Source organism: Sprattus sprattus, assembly GCF_963457725.1.
Source record: "Sprattus sprattus genome assembly, chromosome: 10".
Classification (NCBI taxonomy): Eukaryota; Metazoa; Chordata; class Actinopteri; order Clupeiformes; family Clupeidae; genus Sprattus; species Sprattus sprattus.
In genome coordinates, this window is record NC_137908.1 from 24,727,942 (window position 1) to 24,746,428 (window position 18,487).

Here is an 18,487-nt window from a genome sequence, read left to right on the forward strand (position 1 = left end):
GTTCCAAATCTAATACTCCGTGGTGCACTTACCGGAAATTACGATCGCGACAAGCCCCGCGTTCGTCTTTTTCGAGCTGAGCGGCTCTGCCTGGGTCCGCCTCTTCCGCTACGTTGACAAGATGGCGGCCGTTGAGTGTGGAAAGTGTACCCTGGTTCCACACTCAGCGTTTTGACCGTTATGAGTACAGATACGGGTCCTTTGGGTATACTTCTTTTCGACGCGGAAATGGGAAATCGGAAAACGGAACACCCTACATACTCACACTAAGGATGGTAGGTACGGAGGGTATGGACAACGGAACAGAGCGTGGGTCTAAAGAGGGCCTTTTGCATTGGCACTTGACAGAACAGATTCAGTACCTGCAGTGGCACTCTCAAGCTGTTGGTGCAAGGTGCTGCAGGCATTGATCAGTCACTGGAGACAATGACCGGCCACGGAACAGACTGGAGCTCCCCCTAGTGGCAGACTACCAGAGGCATTCACCGGTCACGGAAGCCATGCCGGTGACATTGAACAGTCACAAAACAGACTCTGAAGCGTCCCCTTGTGGCACTATGGCATTGGCCGGTCGCCCGCTCTGGTTTTAAGTGTTTACAAATTTTAAGATGCTAATTACATTGTGAATGACAAGTCAGGATTAGGAAGGATCTCTGTGTTTGTGTGAGTTTGTCTTTTTGTGTGTAGGGGGTTGTATTTATTTAAGAAAGAGAAGGAAAGAGAGAGACAGTGAGAGTTGTGTGTGTGTTTGTGTGCGTGTGTGTGTTTGTGCCTTCTGAGGTATTATATGCACACATCACATGCCTTCCTAAGAATTCATTTGCATACTTGTGTATGAACTATGTGATATAGACATGTCAGCCACTGGTGCACGCACCTGTAGCGTGTCAATGTTGAACTGCCAAGCAGGTACCCTGGCAGTATGTATGCCCTCTGAGGTATTTATGTGCAAACATCACATGCCTTCCCAATAATTATTTGCATACTTGTATGGACAGCCTTATTTCCTTGTGTACGAACTATGTGATATAGACATGTCAGCCACTGGTGCACCACCTGTATCTTCTCAATGTAGTCCTGCTAAGCAGGTACCCTGGCAGTATGGTACAAAAGAAGGAAGAAATACAGTCAACCAATTTAATTTAATTCATGTTTATTAGAAAATATATAAAGGTATAAGTGCTGTCATTAGTAGTCATAATACAAGTTGTATAATTGGAACCTTCGTGTACAAAGGCAGAAGAGTGATAGTAAACAAACGTTGGTTTCAACTAGGAGGACTTTGGAATGTTTCTATCAAAAAACTTTAAAAACATAATAGACATATTCTTTAAACAGTTTCTGAAGGGTAGTCTTAAAATGTACTTTACATCTGCACAATGAAAGATCACAAGGAAGCCAAACATCTTTGTTGGGCATGAAATATGTTAATCCTGTTCACAGAGGTCCACTGTGTTGGTTTTGGTGCCTCTTGGCCTACAATAATGACGTAATTTGAAAGGAACAGCATCAACATTTCGCTCCACATTCTGCCTGTGCAATCTGTGAGTAAGCAAGGTGCTAACAATAACTGCAGCTTGACTTCATTCCGGAATTCAATGACCCTAAACTGACCCCATCCCAATTAACTAGTATAGCAGTTACGGGGTTGCTGGTCAAGCCCGTTTCCTCAGATGGACATACAGCATCCCGCTCAGCATCAGCAGGGGCACACATGCCCAGGCCATGATGAAACAGAAGCCGAAGTGGCCCAGCACAACCTCACGGGTGTCCTGAAGTATCTCCTGATGCTGAAACGTGTAGATCACAGCGGCAGCAAACACTGACAGACCTTTAAAAAGGAGACCCAGATGAAGGGACAGTTGCAGACTATAAAAACTACAAGAATGAAACACGTGGAAACAACAATATAGAGTGCCTTCAGACAGTATTCGAAGCCTTTCACTTTTTCACATTCTGTTATGTAGCAGCCTTATGCTAATTTAATTTTCAATCATCAACCTACTCGCAATTCCCTTATAATGACCACATGAAGTGAAAACAAATTCAAAAGATTTTAGCATAAGGCTGCAATTTGAAAAAAAGCAAAGGGTTCTAAATATGGCAAGTGATTATTTCCCAGTACCTGCAACAATCTGGCACAAGCCTGTCAGGTAAAAAAGGCCTCCTTTGGACATGGTGAAGAGCTGACCCAGGAACACCAGGAAGGAGATGGAGGAGACGACCACTCCAAGGATCATCAGAGCCTGGACGGCCTGAAGCCAATCTGGAGGAAGAGCACAGGAACATGTTGAAAAGCTATGGAAAACTAAGAATGACTTGTTTACATTATATTCAGCAAATTGATTTAATGATTCTTAGAGTACAGACATAAAAAAAATCACAGTGTGTTTTTTTTTTTAACTTATTTTATCAATATAAAGTAAAGTAAAAGGATAGGTGTGACACAAACGTATCAAAAGGAATCTAAAGGGTTACAACTTTTTCCCAGAGCCTGGCTTACATGTGTAAACATTTATTTTTTATGTAATACCATATTCATTGAGTTTATTCATAAAAAAGGGGAAAAAGTTACTGTAGGTTCCTTGGTTCCTATATGAAACGTTAGCTTGACGCTCTGATTAGGTCTCTCTTTCTATGTATCAATTCCAAATCATTCCACGAGTCCACTTCCTTCATTTAACTGTTTACTTTCTTGAACTCAACATTACAGACATAAACGAGGTTATCCACAAAGAACATAAAATATCTACGTATAAAGAGATCGCTAAATCGAGAGAGGTCAAAAAACTATTTCACTCCAATCTTACTTTCTTTGTTTCAATCTTTTCCCCCTCGACACATGTCAAAATAAAAGTACTTTACAGTAAGCATCAAGATCAAATAAAACTCCTGTCTTAACTTTACCACTCATATCAATGCATTTTAACATATTTAAATCATGAAATTATAAAACATATTAATCTTAATAATTAACTTATTTCCTTTTTAAAGTAAAATCATTAACACTTAATCAGACTGCATTTAGGCTCCTACATTCCGGCCCCTAATTGTTACCAATGCCATTGAAACAATTACTCAAAACTTAAACTGGAGCCTAATGATACACTAATTCACATATCATCTTGCTTTTAGTTAAACTTAATCAAGACTTTACAACACTTTAGTTTCAAACCATAACTATATTCACAGAAAAGTCAATTAATTCTCTTCAGACTCTTGCAGCAGGCACAGCTTTGTTACTGGGCGCAAAAGTTAATTGGCTCGGGCCTTGACCTTCACTTGCCGAACGAATCCTTTCCGGTCAGGAAAAGTCTCTAAGATCTTTCCAAGTGGCCAGGATTTTCTTGGCGAGGTGTCGTCCACAATCAGTACTACGTCACCGACGCAGAAGTTCCTTTGAGGTGTTGTCCATCGTTGACGTTCTTGGAGCTGTGTGAGGTACTCTCTGCACCAGCACTTCCAGAATATGTCCGTGAGGTACTGGACTTGCTTCCATCTTCGGTTTGCGTACTGATCATCCTTATTGAACACTCCTGGAGGCAGTTCAGGTTTGACTTTCATTAACAAAAGATGATTAGGGGTTAAGGCCTCTAAGTCATTCATGTCAGAAGATTCTTTTGTTATGGGCCTACTATTTATGATGGCCTCAGCTTCAAACAGAAGGGTGTGAAGACTCTCTTCATCCATAAGCTGTTCCTTTACTGTGACATTCAGGGTTTTTCTTACAGAGCGGACAAGCCGCTCCCAGGTTCCTCCGTGGTGAGAGCCTGTTGGAGGGTTGAAGTGCCACTGTATGCCCCTTTGTTGCAAGTGTTTTTCAATCATGCTGGTGTTCCACTCACTTATCATTTTCTTCATCTCATTGTCGGCTGCTCTGAAATTTGTCCCATTATCTGAATACATCTCTCTGACCTGTCCTCTTCTGGCTAGGAATCTTCTAATTGCATTCAGGCATGCATCAGTGTCAAGAGACGACGCTACTTCCAAATGCACCTCTCAAATGGCAAGACAAGTAAAGATTACACCGTACCTTTTTACGTGTCCTCTTCCCTTTTTTACCAGAAACGGGCCGAAGTAGTCGATGCCAACTCTTGTGAATGGAGGATCGTCAGGCATAACCCTGCATTTTGATAGGTCTGCCATGAGTTGATTGCCAGCTGTGCCATGAAGCTTCTTACAGGTGATGCACTTTGACAAGATTCTTCTAATGGCTCCATTTGCTCCTGGGATCCAGAATCTCTGCCGCAGTTGAATGATTTCTTCCTGCATGTGCTGTACCATCATGAATGTGTCTAAGAACAAGCTCTGTAATGTGTGAGTTCTTGGGCAGGATGGCCTGCTGCTTTGAGTCATCTGGCATTGCCGCACGGCTCAATCTGCCACCCACTCTCATAATCCCGTTTTGTAATCCCGTTTTGTAGAGTTTTGTGCTCTCGCATCTGAATGGCATGTGATTGAACTCTTTTGACCTCTGGATCATCCACCTTTATCTTTTCCGGATCTGGATTCTTCGGCCACTGGTCTTCACCGCAGAGCAAGAAACTCGGTCATGAAAGCCAGCTCTCACATTTCAAAAATGCTTCTACAGACTGACCTCGGGAGACGTGATCCGCTGGATTCAGGCTGGTATTGACATACCTCCATTGTGAAGTTTCAGAGTGTTCCATAATGGCTGACACTCTATTAGCAACAAAAGTCTTGAATCTGGTACTTTCACTATTCAAGTATTTCAGCACAACTGTGCTATCTGTCCAATATATTAAAAAAACAAGGCTGACTGTAGTCAGTTTTTATTTGCACAAACGACACACAGTAACACACACGTACAGTGGCGATCAGGACACACACAAACACAAACACGCACACGTAGGCCTGAGGTCGCAGTGAATTTTTCCTCCGCATTTCACCCATCCTGGACTGTCCTTCCTCCAGAACCCCAGGAGCAGTGGGCAGCTGTTAGGCGCCAGGGGACCAAGTCAAGTGATCCGTATTGGTCAGGAACGGATTTCAGTTCTTCTGCATGTTTTTCTGTTGGGGTTCTTAGGGGAGGAAACCCCTTGTGTACACGGGGAGAACATGCAAACTCCACACAGAAAGGCCCGGGAGATACCTGAGCACTGAAGGCCTGGGGAGAACCTACCCCCCAGGACCAACAGCGCCCCATGTGGGAATCGTACCCATGACCTTCTTGCTGTGAGGCGGCAGTGCAAGCACCAGAGGCGGCAGTGCAAGCACCTGAGCCACCGTGTCACATATTGACTTGTGAAGTTCCAATTCAAGCTCCTTCTTCAACAGCTTGTCCATCTTGACTGCAACTGAGGCTGCAGTTAACTCCATCCTAGGAATGGTTGGAGATTTCAAGGGTGCCACCCGTGCCTTTGCCATCATGAGAGTGGATTGAGTTTCTCCTGCTGAAGAGCGTAGCACAAGGTAGCTTGCTGTTCCATAGGCGTCTTCACTCGCATCAGCGAAATGGTGTAGCTGAGCGAAGGCTGGTGCACCAAACTCCTCTCTCTTGATGCATCTGTCAACGCCAAACTCCTTTAACTGTTGATGTCTGATGTCCACTTTGTCCATTTTTTAATGACATCTTCTGGTAAGCTTTCATCCCAGCTGTATTTCTGCCGGCATAAATCTTGCAGCATTCTGCAAGGACCAGCCTCAGTTGCAGTCAAGATGGACAAGCTGTTGAAGAAGGAGCTTGAATTGGAACTTCATGAGTCAATATGTGACACGTGTGACACGGTGGCTCAGGTGCTTGCACTGCCGCCTCTGGTGCTTGCACTGTCGCCTCTCAGCAAGAAGGTCATGGGTTCGATTCCTGCATGGGGCGCTGTTGGCTCTGGGGGACAGGTCCTCCCCAGACCTTCAGTGCTCAGGTGGGCTATCTCCCGGGCCTTTCTGTGAGTTGAGTGCTTTCCTGCTATTACTTGACCATTTGGTTAGCCGAAACCCACCTCTTGCCAACATGCTTCTTAAGTTGATGCATAAGCTGACGGCTGTGTCTTCATCAGCTGTTGACTTAAGGCAGTCATCCACGTAGCAGTTCTTCCTTACCGTTGTAGCGGCTTCTTGTCCGAATTCATTTTCAAATTCAGTTGCACATTATTTTCTGCAGAGCATAGGTTGCCACACTTGGTGAAGATGTTTCACCAAAGATGTGCACCTGCATCTTGAATTCGGCAAGCTCTTTCTCGTAGTTCCCTTCAGGCCACCAGAGAAATCTGAGTAGATCTGTGTCTTCGTCTTTGACTCCAACTTGATGAAACATGGTTTCCACATCAGCCATAATGGCAATGGTTTCTTGTCTGAACCTTGTGAGGACCCCGACTAGCGAACTTGTCAGATCTGGCCCTTGTAGGAGCTGCTGATTTAGTGATGTTCCTCCAAAGCTTGCTGCACAATCAAAGACAATGCGCAACTTTTGCTTGACTGGATGTCTGACTCCGTGGTGTGGCAGATACCATGTTCTTCCTTCAGCTGGTTCACATTCAGCACTGTCTATCTTCACTGCAAAGCCTTTCTTGACAACATCTTCCATGAATGCAACATACTCTGCATAATAATCTGCATCCTTAAAAAAATCTCTTCTTTAAATTCAATGCACGTTGCTCTGCCACTGATCTATTGTTTGGCATGCACAGAGATTTGTTTCTCAGTGGAAGGCAAATACTGTAATGACCATCTTTCAATTGTGATGACTGAGACACCATGTCAATGAACTGGTGGTCTTCCTTTGACATTTTAATGTCTTCATTTTGCCCTGCATCAGGAAAGTCCAGCTTAAATTGCTGATGCCAAAGCTCTTCTAGCCTAGCTACTGAGATTCGGTTTGCTGTAACCGCTGCCGGTCTATCAGACCTCAGGCCATCATTTCCTCCTTTAAGAGGTCCATTTACTGTCCACCCTAATGCTGTCTTGATGGCATACGGTCCGTCATCCACACTACTCACCACTTGAAGTGGCTCCATTGCTTTGGGAACATTAGCTCCTATCAATAGTCCAACTTTTGCTTCAGCAGCGGGAAGTTTCACATGCTTCATGTGAGGCCAACTGATGACATCCTCTTGGCATGGGATATTATCCTTAATCACAGGAATGGTCTTCTGAGTGAACACTTCTGGAAGCTCAATAAACTGGTAACCTTCCAGGCTACTGATTTCAAGTCCTGTCACAATGCGTGTGTTCACCAACGACTCATGTCCCATTGTTCGCAATGAGATGCGTGTGTGGCGTCCATTCATGTTCAACTGATTTATTAGTGACTCTGTAGCAAAGGTAGCAGAGCTTCCTGAATCCAAAAACGCGTACGTTGTCACTATCTTGGTTCATTTTTGTGCCTTGACCTGTAATGCAATGATTGAAAGAAAACAATCTTCTTTACCGGCTCCGGTGACACCACATGTTTCTGACTTCTTAGCATGAGAGTTACTTACGGATTGCTGATCATTCATTTCTTTTGCTGCTTCTCCCTTTGAGTTTTTGAATGCAATGTGCAACAAGGTAGGATGTGAACGGGAACATTCTTGACACTGAGCCTTCTCTTGACAGTTGACAATCATATGGCCATGTTTCAAAAATGCAAAGCACAGTCCTTTTCTTCTTAAAAACTCAAGTTTTTTCTTATGTGGCTTGCTCTTGAATCCTCTACAGGCTATGAGTCTATGATGTTCTCCATTGCAGTAAAGACATGGTTTGCTGTTGACATCCACTGAGACAGCCTTTGTTCTGTCTGATGTTGAGTTCTCATTTTTCTTCTGATCTTTATTTTCCACTGATGAGGCAATGGATGTTGTGAAAACCCTTTTGGCTGCAGGCCTTCCCGTATGTTGCGATTTTGCCCTCTGTCGGACTGAACCTTTTGTGTTAGAGACGTTTTCCTTTATGTTTCCATACAGAGGGTGCAATACGTGCTTGACTTGCTTGTTAACAAATTCAACAAAGTCCTTAAACCTCACTCTTTTCTTTGTCTTTTCTTTCAGGTCGCAGGCAAACTTTCTCCAGGATTCTTTGAGTCTGTATGGTAGCTTATTAGCTAATGCCCTTATGCTAGCTGCATTGTCTAAATCTTCCATGTAGGTAACATCTTCCATTGTGTTGGAGCAACCTGTTAGAAACAGTGAGAAGGACTGTAGTGCAGCGCCATCTTCTGGCTTGATTGTCTCCCAGTCCATGGCTTCCTTTATGTATGCCTCTGCAATCTTGTAATCATCACCAAAATATTGCTTTAACATTTGCTTTGCTTTGGCATAGCCTGTCAAAGATGGCATATGAATGCAACTCTTAACCAACTCATGTGGCAGTCCACTTGTGTACTGCAGCAAAAACTGTAAACGATCACGGTCATCCTCAGTGCGACTTTCAATTCCATGTTCAATGGATCTGATAAAGGATTTATATTCCAGTGGGTCGCCCTTGAACGTGTTAATAGTGAGATCAGGAAGTAAAGATGCCTTGTGATTCTTCATTAGACACTCTGTCACATTGGCTTGTTGCGATATGGGCCTGCACAAACTATCAAGCACTTCTCCATCATTGCCATCCCTATTTGCATTTGTTGACACTCTTTTTGTTCCTGCTGACAAGTTGTGATTAAATTGTGAAACAAATTGTGAATGATTCTGTGCAGGCGTGGAATGCTGTGGTGGCCTCAAAGTATTTTTCGCTACTCCTTCATTTTCTGGAATATCAGATTCACAAATGCTCACATCATCATGTGCATCCTCATATTTTTGCAAAACTTCCAACTTTGCATCTGACTCTGCTATTGCTGTTTTAATTTCGTGCATTTTCATTTTAGCCCTTATGGCAGCTTCTTTTCTCTTTTGCTCTGCCTCTAACTAAGCTTCCTCCTCTTCTATCGCCAGTTTCTCCATTAAAGCTGCTGCCTTAGCACCTAATGAAGCACACTCAATTTCTGTTTTAATTTTAATTGAGGCCCTTGAAATAATGCTTGGTCTTGATCTAATGCTTGACTTTTTAGAACGTTTACTGGAAGCCTGGGAGTACACAGACACATCACGTCTCACTCTTGCACTTTCCTCTGCCTGCTCAGCACGCTCCATAACATCCTTCATCCACTCTTCACATCTCCAAAAGAAATCATTGGCCGTTGCTTGCGTAGGCTCAAACCAATTGTGTTGATTCTCGGAGAACTCCTCCTCACTCATATATTGCTGCAAATTGTGATTTAAAACGTGCAATTCCTGCTGTAAATTACTGAGTTCAACACGCAGCTTATTTTTAACAATGCCGACGTTCATGTCATCCGCCATTAGTTCTTCAATGTGCCTAGTCATGGTAGTTATCTGGCATAGCTTATTCTTGCGTGCCTGCATGTGTCTAGATTCCTGTTCCTCCATACCTTTTTCCGTCAGTTTTACCGTGCGTTTTTCTTCCTGTGAACCCATGATGGAAGTCCCTCACGTCCACTTCTGAATCCAATAATCCGTGAAAGCAAGTTTTTTGACTAATGTAGGTTCCTTGGTTCCTATATGAAACGTTAGCTTGACGCTCTGATTAGGTCTCTCTTTCTATGTATCATATCTACGTATAAAGAGATCGCTAAATCGAGAGAGGTTAAAAAACTATTTCGCTCCAATTGTACTTTCTTTGTTTCAATCTTTTCCCCCTCGACACATGTCAAAATAAAAGTCCTTTACAGTAAGCATCAAGATCATATAAAACTCCTGTCTTAACTTTACCAGTCATATCAATGCATTTTAACATATTTAAATCATGAAATTATACAATCTTTATTAATCTTAATAATGAACTTATTTCCTTTTAAAAGTAAAACCATTAACACTTAATCAGACTGCATTTAGGCTCCTACAGTTACTGCAAGAGTATGGAAAGCCAAAAATGACATAATTAAAAATAAATACATATGTAAAAATGTGAGTAATAAATAAATAAAATGACTAAAAATGCACCAAAGAAAAGCATTAGAAAAAATATATCATGCAGTTATGTGAATGGAAATGGAAAATTAGTCCTTTTTATTTACTGTTACATTTATTTACGCTTACATTAATTCCCAAATACATTTCTTCCTCCTTTTATTTTTCTATTTATTTACACATTTTTTACCATACTATTTCCCGTACCGTATTTATTTCTTCTCGCGCCTTTTTACATTTCTTTCTCCTTCATTTACATTTCTGGCTGCATTTATTTCTGCATTCATTCTTGTCTCGGTATGCAAATGAGGTGGGCTATCATTGGCCGGCGCACTGTCTCGCTCATTGGTCGAGCTGCTTACCCCACTCTCCCCTATCTGTATTCTTATAATATAACCAAAGCTATGCAAGCTGACCAGCTAACTCACGTTAGTCACCTTCACACACACATATCACCTTCACACACACTGATCATACCCAAGGTGTCAACCTCAACTTTACACGTATGAGGTTTATCGTTTTGTTTGCCATGGTTCAGTTAGTTTAGCTAACGGAAGCTAAGCAGTGCACAGTTAGTTTAGCTAACGGAAGCTAACCAAGTTAAACAGTGCACCGTTAGTTTAGCTAACAGAAGCTAAGCAAGTTAACCAGTGCACATCAGCAGTTGAGATCCTTGTCCGCTCTCGTCAGCTCGGTTGTAACGTGAACTGCAGGACGTGATATATAGCTTTTGCAGAGCTTTGTCAACACAATATTCCCCCTAATGACAAGTGAGAAAAAAAATCGCTGGATTTGTCACCCAAACCCATGAAATCAGGCCACACATAACGTGAGGATTGTAATAACTCTAAGGCAATGTGTGCAGCTCTTTAACTTTCTCAAAGAGTTGATCGATAGTCTCTTTATTGATCCCTCGTGGAAATGAACTGTCGTGCATCTACAATGAAAGTACTATACACCAAGGGCCGTATTCACAAAGCCTTTTATCTTACCACTAGGAGTGGTCCTAACACGCGCTAAAACATTTTACGTAGGAGTAATTTCTTAAAAGTGATTCACAACGCCTCTGAGACCTACTCATACTAAGGATAATACCAACTCCTAAGCTTAAGATAAAAACTCCGTTGCTATGGATGACGTCAATTCTCATGCACGAGTTTAGAAGCGGTGCGCACGGTGATTGGTTGCTGACAGGCGCTCTCATTCAAAACTCAGTCCTAACATCCCCCTAACGATCCCACTAAATCAACAGAAAATAAGAGAATAACCTAGGCTTCAAATGAAGTCATATTAAATAGTTATGGACAGTGCACTTAGCAGAATGCAAACGCATGATGACAAGTTTGTGCATCCAACGAGAATGACGCTTTGCACGTTAAGAGAAAGAGAAATTGCCGAAAAAAACACGGAAATTGCATGAATTCAAAGAAGTAATAATTAAAGCACCCTGCAAACTATGCGTGAGGCATGGGAGGACATATGTGTTAACATAAATGCTTCATTCCCTGCCGTGTGTCGCTCTGTCGATGACTGCGAGAAGCGGTGGTATGCGTTCCAGTCACAATGTAGGATGGAAATTGCGGAGTGGACTTTAAAAGAGCCGTCGCGGCTACAGGTATCACCAAACAGGCTACAGGTGTCACCAAAATAGGCCTCATGCGTATACTTGCATGTTGTAGTTCAACTGTGCTCCCGGTTGTGGATTGAGGAAGGGTGTCAAAAGCCATGTCTTGCATGGATAGCCACTGTCACCCAACAAGTGGCATCCAGCAGGTACATGGTGCCGCTCAAAAAGCTGGCGCAGACCGCTCTCCATTAAAATGCACGAATCGTGAGTAGATCCAGGCCACTTCGCAACAATATCCATGATTGTGAAATTTGGATCAAACACTATCTGTGTATTAATTGAATGTACCTTTTTGCGGTTTACAAAGACTTCCTCATCTCTGGATGGAGCAATTATTTTAATGTGTGATCCATCGATGGCAAGTTGCATTTTCCCCGTAGCCAAAAATCTTAATGTTATCAAACATTTAACTTCCGGACTGATTGGGTTGTTTCGGTTAGTTGGAGACGTGATTGCATCCCGCACTTATTCTAGTAAAATGTTGATGCCTTCACGGTTTAAACGATATCTTCTCAACAATTCAGAGTCGTTCATTGTCTCCAACACGTTACGTCTGGCTTCAGCCATTTCAAGACTTTTTGTGAATAGGTCTTAGTGACTTAGGAGTCCTCATGAGGAGTTTTAAGCTGTCCTAGACTTAGGTGCTACTTTTAGGGATAAAATATTTTAAGGATAAAAAAATAGGAGTCCTAAATTTAAGACTGACACGCCCGTTATTTTTAGGAGTTTCTCCTAAATTCGCCACTTATGAGCTACTTTTAGCCCTAAGATTCTTTGTGAATACGGCCCCAAAGCTATAAAATGAGACGTAAATGAGCTATAAAATGAGACGTTCGGGTCCCCTATTTTGTTGCTACATCCCACAGCACAACAGGTAGCGGGCATCTTCGTTTGAGTATGGCGTATTGTTGCGAGCGAGCAGGGTAAGAAATCTGGGGCCGTATTCACAAAGCTTTTTATCTTACCACTAAGAGTGCTCCTAACTCGCGCTAAAACATTTTATGTAGGAGTAATTTCTTAAAAGTGATTCACAACGACTCTGAGACCTACTCATACTAAGGATAATACAAACTCCTAAGCTTAAGATAAAAGCACCGTTGCTATGGATGACGTTGATTCTCATGCACGAGTTTAGAAGGGGTGAGGACGGTGATTGGTTGTTGACAGGCTCTCTCATTAAAAACTCATTCGTGACGTCCCTCTAACAATCCCACTATATCAACTGAAAATAAGAGAATAACCTAGGCTTCAAATTAAGTCATATTAAATAGTTATGGACAGTGCAGTTAGCAGAATGCACACGCATGATGACAAGTTTGTGCATCCAACGGGAATAACACTTTGCACGTTAAGCGATCAATATAAAATATGGCAATTGCATGTAATCAAGGCAGTTATAATTAAAGCACCCAGCAAACTGTTAGGCTATTATATTTCCAGCCCTTGACCACTTCAAATATCAGCACATACGGCCCTTCAAGCCCTCCAATCTTAATTGATCAAAGCGAAACGAACGTGAAACGTAGCCTAAGCGAAAGCCTACTGGTCCCAGGACCAATAGCCACTGTCACCCCAGGTAAGTTCTCAAAAACCTGCTGCAGATAGCTCTCCGTTGAAATGCACGAGTCATCGGTACATCCAGGCCACGGTAGACGAAAACGTCCTCATCTTTTGATGGGGCAATTATTGTAATGTGTGTCCCGTCACTGGACATTCCTGCGAACGCCATGGAATTTACTTTGATCTTGTGTAAGCGATTGTCCAAAGGCAACTGGATAAACTGTTGGATGATGTGGGGTCTACAGTGCGTTGATAGTTTGATTAGCCCTAAGATTCTTTGTGAATACGGCCCCTGGAGTCAAGGTCTCAGCCATCTCTGCGAAGCCTCGAAGCTCCCTCGCCACCATACTCCAAGTGATCGGTGGATTCATTAAAAAAAAATTGTGATTCAAATTGCATCAAAATCAATCTCTTCCGATACAGTTTCTCACCTACACTTAGGCCAGAGGCCTAGCGAGACCAGTGAGAGAGACGGTGCGCCGGCCAATGATAGCCCGCCTCATTTGCATACCGAGACAAGAATGAATACAGAAATAAATGCAGCCAGAAATGTAAATGTAGGAGAAAGAAATGTAAAAAGGAGCGAGAAGAAATAAATACGGTACGGGAAATAGTACGGTAAAAAATGTGTAAATAAATAGAAAAATAAAAGGAGGAAGAAATGTATTTGGGAATTAATGTAAGCGTAAATAAATGTAACAGTAGATAAAAAGGACTCATTTTCCATTTCCATTCACATAACTGCATGATATATTTTTTCTAATGCTTTTCTTTGGTGCATTTTTGGTGCATTTTTAGTCATCACATTTATTGATGTATTTTTTTGGCTTTCCATACACAAGGAGATAAACAGCAAACACAATCCCCTGTATAAAAAAAAGAAGAAGAATTCTCCTGGTTAGCAACAACAATATCTGATGGAATAATTCATTTTTCTGCATTCATGTTGAGCAGGATGTGTTTGTGTGTAAACCATCCCTGATCAGCACAGACAGGGAGGTATGGCAGCGTAGACCTGCAGTCCTCACCCGTCTCATCTTGTGAGGAACAGAGCCATGCCTGAGTGGCATTGTCAAACATGCAGTTGTGCCAGAGGTCTGACGTCTCAATGTCTCCCCACGCCCACCAAGACTGAAATAGAAACGAGACGTGAAGGACAACACAGGTTGAACAGGTCTTGCCTACATTTAGCCATGTATATAATAAATAATAATAATAATAATGATAACTGCTAGCATGATAACAACATGTATAGGCTTTGTTTCCCTGTAACTGTATTTCTGAGGCTCTAATGCAGGGGTGCCCACACTTTTATGAATGGTGATCTACCTTTTAAGTGTCTGGGTCAGAATGATCTACTAACTACGCACATTATGTGTCTTTTTAAAATGTACAATACCAAAACGAAGACACAGTGTCATACGGGCTTTTTCACTTAGGTTTCACTCTTAAATGACAAGTTGAATTAATTTACCATTGAGTTTAATTTCCATACCAACCCTGGAAATAACAACAGTAACATCCACAATAGAGGCTACTAATCAGCATGTGATTTCATACACAGTGACATTACATTGCCCATACAATTTAGTAGCCTACATTTATGATAAAAAAATCCACACATTGAAATGTAACTTTTTTTAACACTAGGATTTTCTTTTAACATACATACATAGATAGTGGCATTTGGCCCACAGTACACACTCTCATACTAGAACTCACTGTTCAAACTGAAACTTTCAGACAATGAATGAACTTTATGTGTACATTGCATGTAGGCATTTTTTTTGTTGCATGTGGCAGGTTCACATTACATTGCCCATATTCAGCGGTAAAAGGAAAGCAATTGGGCTTGTCTGTAGTAGGCTATGAGATCAGGTAGATACATTATGGTTGTTATGGTAATGGTGCAACAAACTTGTTAGCAACCAGCAGACTGGCCTGTCTACACGTCAATCAGCGGGCACATTATAATATTATTATATGATAGGATGAATTGCTTTTCTGAAAACGTGATTTTTTTTTTTTTTTTTTTTGCTGAGTTCTGTGAGCTACTCTCATTGGCCCTGAGATCGACAAGTCGTATTGGGCACCCCTGCTCTAATGCATTAAGGTTTACCTTCTCCATGGTGGCGATGAACAGCATAGCCAAGGTGACCAGGTGCAGCATAACCACAAATATCAACAGGAGAGCCATCCTGAGAGAACAGTGAATTCATGAATCCAAGTAGCAGCTCGGTGCAGAAACAAAACGGTTTGATACTCGTTCTCTTCTCTTCTCATCTCTCTCTCTCTCTCTCTCTCTCTCTCTCACTCAATCTGGAAGGAAAACACTTGCAGTGGCTTTCATCAAGTTCCAATACATGGGCAGTTATGGGTTTATCTGTGTCTTCATGACCCATATCAACCAAGGGAATTAACTGAGGCTATCAGCCTGCAGAGGCCTCTGAAGAATGAATCACATCAGCTTTCTTTTACAAGATTGTGTAAACAAGCTCCTGGTCTGTTTATTGCAATTCAAGACTTGAGACACAGTTTTTCTTTTTCGTTGCGGTGAACATCAGAGCACTGTCAAGACTGTAGCATACAAAGTCAATGAAACTATATCAAATCAAACAAACAAGATCCAGTGTGCCACAAGTCTTTACTCGTTAAATATTTGTGTGGCTAGCAAGCTAATGGCAAATAAAGTTTTTCGCAGATGGTGAGCATGAACTTAAAACCCACTTTCACTCCCGTTCGCAAGTATATTAAGTCATTCATTATTTCATAACTGCACATTCCGCTCTCTGTGGTCTGTGTGTCTTGAGTGTGCCTGTTTCACAGAGATGTGAATGAGGGCCAAGAGTCACGGCACAAGATTTAGACGTCCTCAATTAGGAGGCACACGAGAGAACCCAGCCCCAAAAAGATTCCACAAACACCCTTCCCCAGAGCCACCGTTAGAAGGGTAAACACAACTGAGTACAAAATCAGTCCTGTGCTATATCCAAACACTTCAGCCCAGCCAGAGCAGGGCGTGTCTTTTCAGTAATGATCATTTAGAATGAACGCTTGCCTGTGTACCAACGTTTTTCTCTGGCTGTTTTCAATTAAATAGCCTTTACAAAAAGGAGGTGTGGCCTCAACCTTTAAAACAAAAATGGTAGCTGGTGTGGACTAGAGTAACTTGTAATTGGGTGGGATGAGTTCTCTTATCTGTGTGTATATTATTCAAAAGTGAGAAATGTAACTACTTAGGCCAGATGAGCATACCGACCATGATTCTGCAAGCAACGTTTGACTAAAGAGCTGCAAGTAAATAGTACATTTTGAATAATACCATCCTATTGGTATTGCAAGCTCAGAGCTATTTCTGCATCCTTCATCTCCCATAATGTATGCCCAAACATACATGTGTCTATCTGTGCATCTGTATGTAAACATCCTGACATTCATCAGACTACATTATACGATACAAGTTTAAAGTTAACATCTGAGGCACTCTAATACTTTATAAACAACAGACTACAGAGAGGTGAGACTGCTTACCTTCCCAGACAACTTCACTTCCAAAGCACAACAAATGACAGCTCAGAGGCAACACATTCACTCCCTCTGTTTCTCTCTCTCTCTCTTTCCCCCTCTCCGTGCTGGTCCCTTTTTCCCCCTAGCAGTAGCCACTCCCCTCCCCCCTTCTTCTCCTCCTCCTCTTCCCTTACTCCGAGGTTTGGGAAAAGACGGCAAGAGGAATGCAGGCCTTGTTGTATCGGGGAGTTTCTCAACGCCCATTTCCGCCAGGCGCCCCTCTGCCCTCCCCTTCAAATCTGAAGCCGTAACCTTCAAACCCAAAGAGAGCCCCATTCCTAAAAGTATGAGTATGAAGCCCGGAAAAAAGTTTTGTAAAAACTGTGCTGGAAATGTGTGGAAATATAGTAGTATGATTTGCAGCAGCACATCTGCCACAAATGTACTGTTTTCTGCATGTTCTGCCAGTTTTTAACATTGATGGCCTATAGAGCATCAACGGTATGTTGCAGAGTCAGAATCAGCTCAGTGCTTGTTTTAAATCTGAAGGGGAAACTCAGTGTGAGATCTGTGATCACATAGGCCGGTGATCTAACAGGATTGTTATACTATTCTAGTCTATTCTTGACTATTCCAGCTTCCTGCTGTTTGTGGTAATTAGATCACCCGCAAAATGTCAATGAGTTGCTGTAGTCGTCTTCCATTCCAGCCTTCTTTATCAAGATGCTTTGTACCAAAGCACAGACTTAAGAGAATAAAAACGAAAAAGCCACAAATGTTTAAGTTACAAAGAATGCTGCCTATAATTAACAGTGTTTGCTAGCATGGCAGATTTTTTTTCCTATGCGTCTCTGAGTATCTGAATGCAAGTTGGCTTGGAATGAATCTGTAGTATGCTATGCTTTGTTTTTATTCTGTGGGAGAGAGCAGCCTCCACCACATGTCGCTGCATCTCCCAATATGATGTCATCGAAAAGCCATGGCTTGATCACATATTTCGGTCACATAGATAACTTCTGAATTGTATAGTTTATCGGATTTCTGAATGCGTAAATCTGGAATTGTGCCGTCATTTGGCGAATGTTACTACGTAGAGGTGGCAACATTGTTAGCCAACAGCGTTCTAAATGTCTAACGTTCTACTTGAACAAAATTGGAGCACTGACATATTTTAACTGCTTGACTTCGAGATCGGAGAGTTCAACTGAAGTAAAATAACATTTTCCGGTTTTGGTTCCGCTCATTCGGAGTGGACTATGGAGGGGAAGAAAGAGGTAAGATGGAAATGTTCGAAGAAGTTGGGAGCCTAATTCACAAGTTAAAATTTTGATTTATAACTTCATGTTGTTGTATTAGGTGAGCGTGCACATGTCTATTTTAGTTATTGTTTCTCGTTTAGACACGAATCATGTAATCCTTTGGAGCTAGTTAGAGTTTAAAATCAACGTACATTAATGAATAATTGCACACGGAAGAGGTCCTGCATAGATATCTTACAATAGCCTATGTAGGTGAGAATTTGGCTCCAGTTTGTGCGGACTGATGAAAATAATACATATTATGTCCACAGCGCAGGCTATTGCAAACCAGAGAAACTGTCGCAAGAATTCGGAACAGCTGCACATAGCGAGCATGTCTCAGTTGCAATTCCATTTGTCACCCTTGTGAGAATCCGTCTGTGTCTGCCAGGTGTCGTGCTTAAAACAGAAAATCGGACACCACAATAAAACGTAATTAGTGATTAAAGGAAGTGTTACAATTATCACAACTCTTAAAATCCTAACCGAAGAGTTTTTTTTGTGTTATTCCTAATAATGATGACGTTCCCGCTTTCTTCCTTTATGTGAGTGTGTGCGGTGTGTATGTGTAAAACAAATATACTATATAT

General features: G+C 41.9%; 1 protein-coding gene across 1 annotated transcript; it reads right to left on the bottom strand.

Annotated features, from left to right (window-relative positions):
* Positions 1-1,146: 1,146 nt before the first annotated feature.
* On the bottom strand, positions 1,147-16,748 carry emp3a (epithelial membrane protein 3a (MAM blood group)). Its single transcript, XM_080846205.1, has 5 exons — positions 16,624-16,748; positions 15,212-15,290; positions 14,121-14,223; positions 2,126-2,266; positions 1,147-1,831 (listed from the first exon to the last, which is right to left on the bottom strand). The coding sequence occupies exons 2-5, from the start codon at positions 15,287-15,289 to the stop codon at positions 1,656-1,658; spliced, it is 498 nt and encodes a 165-aa protein (XP_080702331.1). The 5' UTR covers position 15,290; positions 16,624-16,748; the 3' UTR covers positions 1,147-1,655.
* Positions 16,749-18,487: the final 1,739 nt, after the last annotated feature.